Source organism: Artemia franciscana, unplaced genomic scaffold (assembly GCF_032884065.1).
Source record: "Artemia franciscana unplaced genomic scaffold, ASM3288406v1 PGA_scaffold_36, whole genome shotgun sequence".
NCBI classification, from domain to species: domain Eukaryota; kingdom Metazoa; phylum Arthropoda; class Branchiopoda; order Anostraca; family Artemiidae; genus Artemia; species Artemia franciscana.
The window spans coordinates 291,705-308,091 of NW_027062672.1; the positions used below are offsets into that span (position 1 = coordinate 291,705).

Consider the following 16,387-nt stretch of genomic DNA (forward strand, 5'->3'; position numbering starts at 1 on the left):
AATACTGTTCAAAATCTAGGGGGATAGGAAACTTTGGAGGGGGAGGGGGCAATTCCCCACCCCAATTGATATTCCTGATCATATTGTTAGCTTGTACTGATATCTTGAACGTTCTTTGAATAGACGCCTTATATTTTACTCATTAAAATGACTCATCTCTTAATAATCAATTGGCGTATTAAGGCATTAGTTAAGGGGATTCGATATCTTAAAATCATTTTGCGAGCCCTGAGGCACCTCTGAATCTATTGCTAACTTGTTTGGTTCTAAAAATAATGTCTAGTTCTCAAGTTTGGTTTCAATCGGCATCCATTGATATCTTGTCTGGGCCAAAATGCGTTGCATGTCCGTTTCTCATAGAAATAATTAAAACATGGAAGCCAAGATGTTTTTGCCCTTGCGTGGGTGACCACATACACATTTGTTGAATAGACATCTCATATCAAGACCTCGGTCTCAACGCCAGCTGACCGTCTCAAAGACAAAGAACCCATTAGCGAATTTTCCCAAGAGACTAACCACCGTCGAATGGTATTGAAAATATGTGGTTTGACTGTGAAATTTGATTGAAAAGACAATTGAACTTTACATCCCTGTGTCCGCAAGATTTTCAATCAAAGCGGGTAGCACCACAGGGAACTCTGAAAGCTATCAAATGGCTCGAACGGTATTCCCTATGAGCTGATTCTTTTAAGGAATTTTCTAAGGACTGGCCTTTCTTGAATTTTAAAGAGAAAATTCTGCTCCATTTAATCAAGAAAAACAGAATTTCTATTTCCAACACAAAACGGGAGAAGTTAAACGGTTTTTCTAAGATTTCTGGGAAAGCAAGTGTCGGATTTTATTTGGAAATGAGAAATATGAGAAAGTAGTTTTCGGTCGTTTATTTGGATCTCTTCAAGCTGTACAAGTTATGACATGACTGCCCAATCAAGTCTAGATAGTTCGGCCCCATAAACTAAAATAGTTCCAGGTTCGCAACTAATTTGTATTAAAGTTAAGTAAATATGATTTGAAATGCAATTACCACCTGGAACACACTCTTAGAAAGTTCTTTTAAGAGCAACATTCACTGTGTTCTTGCTAGCTAAGTTAACAACTATGCCAATAAGCTCTTAGTATTTTATCAAATAATCCGTAGTAACATGCCGAAAGCGACTTGTATCTAGCAAGGAACATAATAGTAACCGAAATTCAAAAATAGAGTGTTTCTCTTTAGTCTTTAAACTCGAAAAAAAAAATTTTAAACAAAATATAAAGAGCGATACTAGAGCTTATAACCAGCAGAAAGTTAACCATACATGAAGTTACATTGAACACTCCAAAAGAATTAATACAATCAAGAGTACGGGTCCCGCTTAAGTTAATAGTCTTAGCAGTGGCGTTAATAAGGAGGGGGATAGGGGACTCTCTCTAGACTTTTCACCCACCCCCTTTAGGTTTTCAAAACAACTTTTCTGGGGGATTGTGATTAAAAATTGCCTTTTTGGTTATTTTTACAGAAAAAAATTACCCCCCTAAAAAATTTTCGTGAATAGACGTAACTGTGCCTTAGAATTTTCTTTTAAATGCAAGATTCATTTGGGCCCTCGCTAGCTGTAACAATAACTATACCCTAAAGCGCTTAGTATCTATGGTACTTAGAAACTGCTACTTCTTGAGTAAGGTTTTGGTATCAAAATGTTATTTTTCAAATGCCGTAAGGTCCCATCTTGTCATATATGATTGAAATGCACTGCATGTTGCCTTTATTGAAAGACCCTTTCTCTCTCACTGAGAATCTACACAAAACAGCTTCAAAACCTATGACAAATGACAATGGTTTTATGACAATGGTTTTACGCTCTGAAGTTGACTTTATTTTTTAATAACCTTCTTTTATCTTCAAAAAAAAAAACGACAAAGGTTTATCAGAATCCGACCTGTCTTTATTCCGTCCTTTTCTATGATATTTCAATTCAACTGCTTCAGAAACTCTAATTCCCAATTGAAATAGACAGGGACTTTCAAGAAAAAGCGGAAAAGGGGAGAGTTATTTCATGTGCCCCTTTTTATCTAGAAAATGGGAAGACATCACCGCTGCAGGAGTGGAGATGCTTCATCTTCAACGACGGCCAATGGCTCTGGAGGAACGAAGGTCTAAGGTAAGGTCAGTCCTCACATTTTTCTGAACCAACGTCATTATTCCTTGGTCGTGCTTCAGAAAGGGAACCCAAATAGCTCCGCCTACTTTATCCACCGTTGTAATTACTTGTTGTTGCAGTGTCAAGTTTTTAGCAAGTAAAAGGAACACAGTATATGATTGATTTTTTATTTGAAATTTCAAGCCAGTCAATCAGTTAGTGAAATTTCCAATTTCAAGAATGAATTAAAGGTTTTTAGGCATAAGATTGTTTATGAATAAACTTTCTGTTTCTCTGTATTCTTACTAACCATTGTTTTGATGTTTTATGTGAACTCGTTACGGAGTAGAAAGCGAATCAGTAGAAAAGCGAAACGAGCGTTATATAACACGCCTGGACAATAGCACTTTGTGTTTTCCGATAGTTTTTTCATAATATAAATGCTGAGTTTGATTTCATTTTTAGAAGCGTTTTTTTTTCTTGTATTTTTCTCGTATTAATCCGTCAATTTTATATTTTTTTTTGCGATATGATGGGAAATAAACATATACATACATACATACATACATACATAACACCAAGCTATTATGATTAAATTGCTTAGGTCATGCCTATACGAAACATTGCCCAGGGGCAAAAGGCAACCTAACAGCACTCACACGACTGCCTGTGAAGCTTTTGATTTTATGAAAAACGTCATTACCATTGCAATTTTAGGAAGTAATGCATTTTTTAATGGAATTAACAAGTTTATAATGTTGATTCGTATGAGTAGCAAAATGTGTTGACAAGTATTGACCTACTAAAAATCTTGAATTAATTTCTGCTAATATAAATGTTCTCAAGCTACTTTTTATGTTTAATTTTACTTGTTATCTTATATAAAAAAATCTTGAATTAATTTCAGCTAATATAGATGTTCTCAAGCTACTTTTTGCGTTAAATTTTACTCGTTATCTTACATACATTATTTTCTACGAAGAAAATTTGTTTACGTAGCGACAGTTGCCTGTTCCAAAGTAACCTGTTTCGAAATAAAACAGGTATAAAATATTTCTTGATCCCTTTAGTTATTCATGGCTACTTTCTTCGATTTCAGCCCTCATACCATTCTTGGTTAGGGAGTCATGACCTAGATAATTTGAATAATGGCATAACTGCTCTCTCAGCTTTGATATGCGCAATTAAAATATTAAATCAGCGCTAGAATTGCGAATTTTAGTTCAAAATTTGTTGCAACACCAAAGCTGAAACGTTATTAACGAGTTTGTTAACGTTTATACGTTAACGAAACGTATAAACTAACGAGATGGCTGTATTTTATTTGCACACTGCCATAAACAAAGAGGTTGTCCTAGAAAGGAAGCAAATGCCAACGAAGAAGGAAGGGGGGGGTATCCATTTGGGTTGTTTACGGTTGTTCCTGTAATTTCTAAATTTTCCACTTAGCTTACTTTTCTAGAAATGTGTGCCTCCTTCCACCCCAAAAATATTTCGGGGAGGAAAGCATAAATGTAGAGTTTAGTTCTAAATTTGTTGCATTAAAATATCATATATAGCCAGTTCTGATAATTCAGTGACTTAAAAAAAAACAACTTTGTCATCAAATAATCAAGCACTCGCAGTAACTTTAAAATGTTTTTTATTGATTATTAATTATTTATAAATTATTCTTAATTTTAATTAATTTAATTTATTAATTTTGAATGATTATTTCTATAATTTGATATTTCCATATAGCTCTCTTTTGTTTATACATTTTACCCCTTTCTAGGTTCATTTCGGGGAGGAGATATAAATGTTAGGGGATGATTGTTACAAAGATGGCTACAAGGGGGTTCACAAACACAATTACAAGGGAAGAGCAAAGAATTCAAACAATCTGATTGGTTGGCTGGAGGACACTTTTGGCACTTCTGACACCTCTTATGTAGGTTGATACTAAATCCTATTCGACTGGATATAATCATTAAAATCATTCTATTAAGTGTACAAGGTTTCAACACGGGGATTCCCCGTCTTTTTAGCAGCTGACATGTCTGTTCCAATATTTAAAAGTATTTTTTAAGCTTTTCCCAGAAATAATTGACTTTATTTACGGATAAATGGCAAAAAATACCTGTTAAGGTAGAGATAGGACTCGTATTGCAAGAATTAAAAACGCCATTATGCTCCAAGCTGCTGAAGGAAGAAGCGGAAGATCCTTGCCCAGAATCCGCCGGTCGGCCGGATCGCCTGGTTCTGTCAGCAAAAAGGAACCCCAGTCTCGAATAGATGTCACTTGTTTGGACAGGATTTTGTAAACCAGTTGGTGGGAGCTTCTCCTGTGGTCTTTCCTCGTCTGAAAGAAAAAAATAAATAAAATTTGCTTGGAAAAAGTCACTCGCATTCATCTATGTGAAAAACACCATTTTTGGTGTCCAAACTACATCGATGGTTCCGATTCATGAATATTAGGGAGATTAGGGAAAAATAAGGGATTTCTTCTCGATCTTCAATTTCAATTTTTTCCGATATGTTCAATGAAAACCAAAAAAAACATTTTTCAGAGAAAATAACAAAAAATGATAGTTTTCATATCCAAAAGGATAGGAAGAATATACCCTGTTGCCCCCCCCCCCCCCCGACTGCGCTACTGACCTACATCCGTCAAAGAAATCTTACCTTTGTGTAAAATAATTTCATTTAGCAGGAAGTAATAGTGAAATCCCTGGAAAATATTTTGGCATAAAATATTCGGTCCCCCCCCCCCCTTCACAGAAGAGCAAAATATACAAACAGCGCAAACATTTCTAATACATCACTATAATTAAATTTTTTGAAAAATTCAAGTTTTATCTAGTAAAAAAACACAAGTTTTTTCAAACTTCAACCCACAAGAGCATCTTTGTCCTAATAATAATAAAAAAAAAAGTTTTTTTTTTAACTGAAAGCAAGGAGCGACATTAAAACTTAAAACGAAAAGAAAATTACTCCATATATGAAAGGGGCTGTTACCTCCTCAACGCCCCGCTCTTTACGCTAAAGTTTGACTCTTTCTCTCGACTCTACTTTTTAAAACAGTAAAAAAAATTACTGTTTTGTAAGAGGCGAAGTCTAAAAATAACTTTAATAAGTAATTTGTATTAATCCCTATCCTGTTATTCAAAATACATAAACCAAAACAGTGTGCAGTAATTCAAGATTCAAGCTTCTTCGGTCACCAAGACACTGTTGGAGGACCCCCTCACCTGTCAGAAGAAGCTTAAAGAAACTATTCTTAGGCCATACGATTTCAACTATAGCATGGATGTGCAGGGATTTCGCTAGGATTTATTTTTTAATTGTCCTAAAAATATAATCATTTACGGCAATTTCATATCTATATTTTTTTCGAATTATGAGCATTTATAATAAGTTATTTGACTCTTCAGCTTGTAAGCCACTTGATCAAAATCGAACCAGAACTATAAATCAATCAGTCTATCTTAAAAAAATAACTATAAAAAACGTCGAAATATCATCGTTGCCCAAAGAGCTTGCCAAAAATACCAAGGATAAAAATTCAAACCTTTTTGTCCCCCCTTACCCCACCCCTCCCTGGACCCATCTTTGACTTATTAATGCATTATAGCCGCGATTTTCTGGTATTTTTCTTAGGTTATTTCAAAATCATAAGTTTTTTGCATTTCCCCCAGTATTGCCCCGCTGAATGGAAAAGTGACATATTCAGATTCATTTATTCAAAAATTCATATTCATCAAAATCTTCAACTTGCCCAAATGGAGAGACAAGCTAGACTACTGGGCAAGACATATAAACAAAACTTAACAATCCTCGATTGATACGCAACAAACAAAAAATAAACCACTGCTTCATCAATAAAAAAAAAAAAAAAAAAACAGTATCTTTAATGAGAATATTTCAGGTGGAGTAAGTGGAGTGAGGCCATATATATATATATACATATATATATATATATATATATATATATATATATATATATATATATATATATATATATATATATATATATATATATATATATATATATATATATATATATATATATATATATATATATATATATATATATATATATATATATATATATATATATATATATATATATATATATATATATATATATATATATATATATATATATATATATATATACTAGCTGTTGGGGTGGCGCTTCGCGCCACCCCAACACCTAGTTGGTGGGGGCGCTTCGCGCCCCCCCCCAAGCCCCCCCGCGCGCGTAAGTCGTTACGCGCCATAATAGTTACGCGCCATTGTAGTTGTGTCCCTATGTCCCACCTGTGAATATAGATATATATATATATATATGGTTTTAACTACGTAAAACTTGCGAATATACAACATTCTTTGCTGTCCCATTGTCTTTGCATATAAATAGATTGTCAGGTTATCCCCCTGTTTCCCCCGGTGTCCCCGTTGTAGTTGTGTCCCTGTGTCCCGGTCGTCATTTATATTCCCTGTGTCCCGGGTCCCGGTCATCATTTGTATCCCGGTGTCCCGGTCTGTATATACATTCGTTTTTTAGTTTTGTTTTTCTCCTTTATTTTTTTCCTTTTTTTTTCTTTTTTAGCTTATTTAGATTTTTAGATTTTTTAGTTTTTTTTATTAGTTTTTAGTTTTTATTTCTTTTTAGTTTTTTTGTCCCGGTCGTCATTTATATCCCCCTGTTTCCCCCGGTGTCCCCGTTGTAGTTGTGTCCCTGTGTCCCGGTCGTTATTTATATTCCCTGTGTCCCGGTCGTCATTTGTATCCCGGTGTACCGGTCTGTATATACATTCGTTTTTTAGTTTTGTTTTTCTCCTTTATTTTTTTCCTTTTTTTTTCTTTTTTAGTTTATTTAGATTTTTAGATTTTTTAGTTTTTTTATTAGTTTTTAGTTTTTTTTTCTTTTTAGTTTTTTTGTAGTTTTTACCTTCTTTTTAGTTTTGTTAATTTTTTTTTTACTTGTGTCCTGGTCATCATTTATACTCCCTGTGTCCCGGTGCTTTGTTGATTGCTAATCGAACATTCCTTTTGTCCTGGTCGCTTTCTCTTTGAGTGTCGTCATTTATTTTTTTCTTTTTTAGTTCTTTTAGTTTTTACCTTTTTTAGTTTTTTTTTAGTTTTTAGTTTTTTTAGTTTTTTACCTTTTTTTAGTTTTTTTAGTTTTTTAGCTTTTTTATTTTTTTTATTAGTTTTTAGTTTTTTTGTAGTTTTTGCCTTTTTTTTTAGTTTTTTGTCCTGGTCGCTTTCTCTTTGAGTGTCGTCATTTATTAGTTTTTTCCTTTTTTTTTTTAGTTTTTTATTGGTTTTTACCTTTATTTTAGCTTATTTTTCAGTTTTTTCCTTTTTTTTAGTTTTTTTTTATTTTTTATTTTTTTTAGTTTTTTACCTTTTTTTAGTTTTTTTAGTTTTTTTAGTTTTTTAGCTTTTTTACTTTTTTTATTAGTTTTTAGTTTTTTTTTGTAGTTTTTGCCTTTTTTTAGTTTTTTCAGTTTTTTTTTTAGTTTTTTATTGGTTTTTACCTTTATAGTTTTTTTAGTTTTTTAGCTTTTTTATTTTTTTTATTAGTTTTTAGTTTTTTTTGTAGTTTTTGCCTTTTTTTAGTTTTTTCAGTTTTGACGTCACCTAATCCAGTTTTTTCAGGTGACGTCACCTGACACATCCATCCATCCATCCATCCACAGACAGACAACTTATTTTTATATATATAGATATATATATATATATATATATATATATATATATATATATATATATATATATATATATATATATATATATATATATATATATATATATATGGTAATATAAAGAAAAGAGCCCAGCTAAAAAGCAGGCACTAAAAGCAAGATCAGGTAGATCAGGTAGAGCAAACTGCAATCAAAAACAGAAGAATTTTCTTTAAAGAGAGTATCCATCACTGATTACATCAATGATAAATGTAATGAGCGTTCTTCAGAATCTCAGAAATTTCCTTATCTCACGAATTAAAAACTTGCTTTTAATTTTTAATTATTCCCCTTATTTTAAATCTTTTTCTTTTTTTCCGTAAGAGCGTAAACGTCACTGATTACATCAGCGATTTATGTAATCACTGAAAAGAAATAGAACCAGCCAATTTGCTTCTAGAATTTATTTATAGTCTCCTTTTTTGATTGCTCAATCCGAATCGCGCTATTTTCATATCATTTTTCAGATTCTATAATTCACCTATTTGTACATTAGCCAAATATTATATATTTTCCCTAACTCATATTTTAAATAATTCATTTCTATAACTTGCATCCCTTCCATGGAAAAAAAAAATTCTGCGTAAATATTTTATGTACTAAGTCACAGAAACAAAGATTACATTGGAGTAGAAGGCACTAAAAGCTAAAGGGGCTCGCCTAAAAGGGAGATCGGCTAGTATAAAATGTAATAAAAAAACAAAGTGATTTCCTTTAAAGATATTATACGTAATAATTACGTCAACAATATACGTCAATAATCAATAATTACGCAATAATTACGCATATAATCAACAAGAACAAGCAGCCAATTTGCTTCTAAGATTTGGGTATCAGCCTCTACCACCTTTCCTTCCTTAGCCCCACCCTCCAAATATCGCAATTTTATATAATTTCTCAAATTTTACAAGTTAAATGTTTAAATATTTCGCACATACTATATATTTACGCTAGATTTTATTTTAAATAATTCGTTCCTTTGAGTGTTTCATTCTGCGTTTCATTCCTCCACAAAAAGATTTCTGCGAATGGGCTGTACTGTATATACAAGCCCTTCTTCCAATAAATTTACTGCAGTTGATTTTTGTAGCTTTTTTGCGTTTAATAGCCAATTGCAGTTATTTCGTTCAGAAGCGCTTATCGAAACCAATTGCAAATAATTATTTGCTTACTGTGCTTCAGAGCTGCAATTTGCCCTTTTGCAGATAGAAAATTCTTGGAATATTTATATTACTACAAGTACTAAAAACTCACCGCAGCACCAAGCCACCTTAAGGCAACACAGCTACGCACGCTTTCGTTCCATCAAAATCTATTCAAAGCCTCCCTCTTTACACCCTCCCAGGCAGTTCCCATTTCCCTTAAGTCTTTCTTCACCACATCCTCCCACCCCAACCACGGACGACCTGCTTTCCGTTTAGCCCTAGACGGTTGTCCGGAAAGGACAATCTTCGGCAATCTGTCATCCTTCATCCGCAAAAAGTACCCTAGCCATCTCAACCTTTCTCCCGTTATAGTCCTAAAAAGCGGGATTGAACCACACTTTTCGTACAGCCTACTGTTTGAAATACGGTCCGTTAGCCGGGTACCCAGAACAATCCGTAGGCAATGTCTCTAAAAAATATCTAGTAATATCTTCGTCCGTTTTTCGGAGTGCCCATGCTTCAGAACCATATGTGACCAGTGTCATCACTGTAGCTTCCAATATTCTAAGCTTGGTTCGCAGACTTATGTTCCTATTCTTCCAAACTTTTTTCAACTGTGAAAAACACCCTGAGCCTTGGCTGTTCTACTTTAACATCGTCAAGGGATCAACCATCTTTACTAATAATGCTACGAAGGTAAGTGAAGCTATCCACCTGATCAATCTTTTCGTTACCCAAAGTCACTTTTTCGAAAGTAAAACAGTTCAAAATAGGGATGATACCTTTTTATTGACAGTGAATAGATATAAATTTATTTAACTGGATATTTCGAACAAATATACAGTGTTCATCATCAGCAGTAAAACTGCTGATGATTCCGTTATTTCCATAACTTTCGTCATGGAAAGGCAGTGTGGTCTTCGAAGTTATCTACGTCACTTTTTCATCTTCACTTATTCCTAGCATTAGTGACTTAGTCTTCTTAACATTAATTTTCAAACCTATTCAGGGACCCTGAACTCGCAAAATCTCTATAAGTTCATTCATTTTGCTCACACTTTCATCTAGGCCTCTTAAACCACCAGCATACTCCAAGTCCAGGAATGTTTTTCTTCCTCATTTGATTCAATGTTCTCCAATTGCCCGTCCTGTGCTCCTTGAGATCATCAAAATGATCCATATAAAGTGGGATAGAATACGACCCTGCTTAACCCCTGATTTAATACGAAACATGTTGCTAACCTCATTTCCTACCTTAACCGCAGCAGTATTATTCTCCTACATAGCACAAATCACTTTAATGTATTTGTTTGGTATACCATCTAAGGAAAAGATCTTTGCTAACGCTCAACTATCAACAGAATCGAGAGCTTGCTCATAATCGATAGAACTGAAGATCAAAGGTGTTTGACAAAGAAGGGACTTCTCAATTATTAACCGAAGAGTGAATACTTGGTCGACACATCCTCTACCTTCTCTAAAACCGCACTGTTCTTCCCTTAAAACTTTGTTTACAGCATCTCTCAGTCCGAAAAGTCCGAAAAGCTATTTCATTGCTCTTTCAACCCTGATTAACTCCTGATTTAATACAAAAACAGTTGCTAACCTCATTTCCTGCGTTAACCGCAGCAGTGTTATTCTCGTACATAGAAATATTCACTTTAATGTATCTATTATCATAAGCAAACTATTGTCACTTGGTGCCGCTTTTAAAGAAATTAATTTTGATACTCAAAACGTCTTGAATAGAGCACAATCATTAAACTTATTCAAAAGTTATCGCAATCAAGTGTAATTAATTACACTAAGCTCTATTGAACGTACGGCAAGTAACAGAAACAAAAACAAACTGTTGGAGTAGATGGCACTAAAAGCGAAAAGAAGGGGTAGAAATCGGCACTAAAATGGAGATCGGCAAGCATAAAATGCAATCAGACCCAGAAGAAATTTCTTTAAGCAGAGTATAAATCACTGATTATATCATAGATTTATGTAATCAGCGCGCATAAATACTTTCAGGACTTTCCTTATCTCGTGAATTAAATAGTTGCCTATAACTTCAATTATGTACCTTTTTTCCCACCTTTTTTTAAAAGAAATTATAAATCACTGTTGACACTGTTGATTTATGTAATGATCGTGCGTTTGCGCATTTTTTTCTCCTAGGTCTTTTTTAAATTTTCTTCAAATAGCGTATGCATCACTTAAAAAGAGTGTCCTGGGGGTGAAAATTGACGAAAACATAGGAAGGGGACAGGGATCACTATAAAACTTGATTAAAGAAGAAACAAAACAGGCGTCAATATCCTAAATTTTCATATAGTTTTAAATAATTTTAAATTTACTCTCCTATATTTTAGAAAAACATCTTTTTTGTATTCTTCGTTAATCAAGTTTAAGAGAAATCCCCGCCCCTCCCAGGGCCAGATTTTAAGCTTTGACGCTCCTAAGCCCAAGCATTTTCGCCGCTCCGTTCAGCCGCAATTTTCTAAGATTTTTTTTTGACTATTTCCAAATTGTGTAGTTTTTAGGACAGCACCACGTTTTCGTCCGGGTTGCAAAATTGAACCATAAAAGCAAAAAATCGAAACAAATTATTAAATTTGATAACGCTATTCTTCTTTAAAAAAATTATACATTAACAATCTGTTGATTTCAAAAGACAACTACAGCTTAGCTATTTAATGCCATTTTTATCTTATTTTTTTGCTTTATCACCCTGGTTTTCCTTTTTTCTAATTTGGCCTAATTTACTACCAAAACTTTGAAAATGCACATGCAGTTCTTTTTTGTTAAAAATTGAATTTCTGGTTTTCCCATTTTTTACAAGGATAGCCTACATATAAGTTTCCACTTAACCAATTCTAACAATCATATCTATTTTTTATTTCCCTGGTACTTAAGCTAATTAGCTAATTATTATTGTATTTGATTCTTTTAGCTAGGTCACTTTGTATGGAAGGAGTGACCGTGAAAACTTATGCGAAGTCTCATTCAACTGAAAATTGAAAGTCATTCATGGTTCAACACCCTTAATGGTCAAACCACATCATCATAACTGAACTTTCGTTATAAATGGCTCAACACAAGAAAGTCAATATTCCAAAGACGAGATTCGCTAAACTCAAATTAATTTCAAAATCAGAAATCAATTTCAAATCAAAACAAAAAACTCAAAATCAAAGTCACAAAAGAATTTTTTTTACTAAAAAAAATTAATTTAAGAAAAGCTTTTAAAAAAGCATTAAAATTTGTTTTATATTCATTTTTGTTACGTTTTTATGTTTTACGTTTTTCCCATTTTTTATAAGGATACATATCAGTTTCCACTTAACCAATTCTAACAATCATATTTAATTTTTTATTTCCCTGGTACTTTAGCTAATAGGCCAGTTTTGACATGCTGATAGCTTTTGACCAACATGGGCAAAAACTCACAAGAATTTGAGGGGGACAGGGATTTATTTTATATAAATGTTAAAAAAGGGTATTTTACACAGTCTAAGGCGGATGATTTTTTTTCGGTCTTTTCAATGAGAATACCAAGAAAAGATGCTTTTCAGAACCTAGAGAGGGGATATAAGTCCCCTCCTTTCCAATTAGTCCCTCTACTGACAAGCAATCAACAACTGGCAAAAATAAATTAGAAAAACAGAATTCAAATGAGTAATGGCAACCGATAAAGAATTACTGGGATAAGATAATCAATAAGGACTATGACTATGAATTAAAAAAAAAAAGTTTTTTAAATGAAAGTAAGGAGTGACATTAAAACATGAAACGAACAGAAATTACTTCATATATCAAAGGGGCTGCTTCCTCATCAACGCCTTGCTCTTCACGCTAAAGTTTGACTCTTTCTCTTAACTCTACATTTTAAAACAGCAAAAAACTTTAGCGTAAAGAGCGGGGCGTTGAGAAAGAAAACCCGTTTCATATACGGAGTAATTTCTGTTCGTTTTAAGTTTTAATGTCGCTCCTTACTTTCATTTAAAAAACTTGTTTTTTAATTTAATTTCTGAACGTTTTTGAATCAATGCATGTTTTGATTTTGGCTCTCCGCAGAGGAATAATTAAAGCGAAATTTGTATAATTATTTTTTTTTTGGCTAAATGGCTTTCTCATAATTTTGATTGAATGGTTTTGAGAAAAAAAGAGCGGAGGAGGAAGCCTAGTTGCCCTCTGATTTTCGGTTAATTAAAAAGGCAACTAGAACTTTTAATTTTTTACGAATCTTTTTATAAGTAAAAGATATACGTAACTTATAAATTAGCTTACGTAAGCTAATTTACGTAATTAGCCCTCGTCAGTACCTCTCTCTTTACACTAAAGCTTAAATTTTGTCCCAATTCATCAAGAATGACCCCTGAATCACAAAAGCCGCAGAATAAATAGTTGAAATTACTAAAAATACTTTGGCGTAAAGAGCGAGGTATTAGGAGGAGGTGAGCCCCTCATATGGATAATAATTTCTGTTCGTTTTAAGTTTTAATGCTGCTGAAAAAGTTGAAAAAACTTTCAGCTTCCAGCTGAAAAAAAAATTTTTTCATTGTTTTTTTTTTTAAGTAATGCTAGTAAATCCTGCGCTCCCTTTATGGAAATTTTCTTCTCCCATGACAAATTCCTCGATGGAAAGTTCCCCCCGCATATTCCCCTCTTCTCAACCCCTGCCTCCAACCAAAAAAATCCTCCTGAAAACGCCTGTACACTTCCCAATAACCATTACTATATGTAAGCACTGGTCAAAGTTTTGAACTTGTAACCCCTCCCACGGGGACTGTGGGGGAGTAAGTCGTCCCCAAAGACATAGTTATAAGGTTTTTCGACTACGCTGAATAAAATGGCTATCTCAGAATTTTGATCCGTTGACTCTGGGACAATAATTAGCGTGGGAGGGGGCCTAGGTGCCCTCCAATTTTTTTGGTCACTTAAAAAGTGCACTAAAACTTTTCATTTCCGTTAGAATGAGCCCTCTCGCAACATTCTAGGACCACTGGGTCGATACGATCACCCCTGGGAAAAAATAAAAAAAAAATAAAAAAAATAAACACGCATCCGTGATCTGCCTTCTGGCAAAAAATATAAAATTCCACGTTTTTGTAGATAGGAGCTTGAAATTTCTACAGCAGGGTTCTCTGATACACTGAATCTGATGGTGTGATTTTCGTTAAGATTCTATGACTTTTAGGGGGTGTTTCCCCGTATTTTCTAAAATAACGCAAATTTTCTCAGGCTCATAACTTTTGTTGGGTAAGACTAAACTTGATGAAACTTATATATTTAAAATCAGCATTAAAATGCGATTCTTTTGATGTAGCTATTGGTACCAAAATTCTATTTTTTAGACTTTTGGTTACCAAATCGGGAATCAAATCAAACAGTTCGTGGTAACGAACTGTAGTAAGGAGCGACCCGGCTCAATAGTAACCAAAACTCTAAAAAATTGAATTTTGATATCAATAGCTACATAAAAAAAAAACGCATTTTAATGCTGATTTTAAATATATATGTTTCATCAAGTTTAGTCTTACCCATCAAAAGTTACGAGCCTGAGAAAATTTGCCTTATTTAAGACAATAGGGGGAAACACCCCCTAAAAGTCGTAGAATCCCAACGAAAATGACATCATCAGATTCAGCGTATTAGAGAACCCTACTGTAGAAGTTTCAAGCTCCTATCTACAAAAATGTGGAATTTTGTATTTTTTGCCAGAAGACAAATCACGTGTGCGTGTTTATTTGTTTGTTTGTTTGTTTTTTTTTTCTTTCCCCAGGGGTCATCGTATCGACCAAGTGGTCCTAGAATGTCGCAAGAGGGCTCATTCTAACAGAAATGAAAAGTTCTAGTGCCCTTTTTAAGTGACCAAAAAAATTGGAGGGCATCTAGGCCCCCTCCCACGCTCATTTTTTCCCAAAGTCAACGAATCAAAATTTTGAGATAGCTATTTTGTTCAGCATAGTCGGAAACTATAATAACTATGTCTTTGGGGATGACCTACTCCCCCACAATCCCTGGGGGAGGGGCTGCAAGTTACAAACTTTGACCAGCGTTTCAAACAGTTCGTGGTAACGAACTGTAGTAAGGAGCGACCCGGCTCAAAAGTAAACGAAACTCTAAAAAACGGAATTTTGATGCTAAAAGATACATCAAAAGAATCGAATTTTCACGCTGATTCTAAATATATAAGTTCCAATTAATTTAGTCTTTTTCATCAAAAGTTACGAGCCTGAGAAAAGTTGCCTTATTTCGGAAAATAGGGGTTAACATCCCCTAAAAGTCATATAATCTTAACGAAAATCACACCATCGCATTCGGCGTATCAGAGAACCCCATTGCAAAAATTTTAAGCTCCTACCTAAAAAAATGTGGAATTTCGTATTTTTTGCCAGAAGACAAATCACGGGTGCGTGTTTGTTTTTTTTTTTTTTTTTTTTTTTTTCCAGGGGTCATCGTATCGACCAAGTGGTCCTAGAGTTTCGCAAGAGGGCTCACTCTTACGGAAATGAAAAGTTCTAGTGCCCTTTTTAAGTGATCAAAAAAATTGGAGGGCACCTAGGCCCCCTCCCACGCTCATTTTTTTTTCAAAAGTTAACGGATTAAAATTTTGAGATAGCCATTTTGTTCCGCATATTCGAAAACCATAAGAACTATGTCTTTGGGAATGACTTACTCCGCCACAATCCCTGGGGGAGGGGCTGCAAGTTACAAACTTTGACCAATGTTTACATATAGTAATGGTTATTGGGAACTGTACAGACGTTTTCAGGGGGATTTTTTTGGTTTGGGGGGTGGGGTTGAAGGGAAGGGGCTGTGTGGGAGGATATTTCTTTGGAGAATATGTCATGGGGGAAGAAAAATTCAATGAAAAGGGCGCAGGATTTTCTAGCATTACTATAAAAAAACAATGAAAAAATAAACATGAAAACGTTTTTTCAATTGAAAGTAAGGAATAGCTTTGAAATTTAAAACGAACAGAGATTATTGCGCATATGAGGGATCCTTAAAATACTTTAGCATGAAGAGCGAGGTATTTAGGAGGAGATAAATACCTCGCTCTTTATGCTAAAGTATTTTTAGTAATTTTAACTACCTTTTCTACGGCCTTTTTGATTCAGTGGTCATTCTTAAAGAATTGGGACAAAACTTACGATTTAGTGTAAAGAGCGAGGTATTAACGAGGATACAAACCCTCTCGTACACATAATAAAAATATAAGAATATAAAAGTTTGTTACGTAAGTTAATTCTTAAGTTACGCATATTTTTTACTAATAAAAACGTTCGTTAAAAATTAAAAGTTCTAGTAGCCTTTTTAAGTAACCGAAAAATTAGAGGGCAGCTAGGCCTCCTTCCCCACCCCTTATTTCTCAAAATCGTCTGATCAA

The 16,387-nt window shown here is 33.9% G+C and overlaps 1 protein-coding gene across 4 annotated transcripts in view; it reads right to left on the reverse strand.

Annotated features, from left to right (window-relative positions):
- LOC136041733 (protein TANC2-like) overlaps window positions 1-16,387 on the reverse strand; it is a 281,477-nt gene that overhangs the window by 152,546 nt on the left and 112,544 nt on the right. For all 4 annotated transcript variants that reach the window (XM_065726482.1, XM_065726481.1, XM_065726480.1 and 1 more), the window contains one exon: window positions 4,243-4,464. In XM_065726482.1, the coding sequence (XP_065582554.1) occupies window positions 4,243-4,464 (222 nt within the window). The remainder of the gene's footprint in view (window positions 1-4,242; window positions 4,465-16,387) is intronic.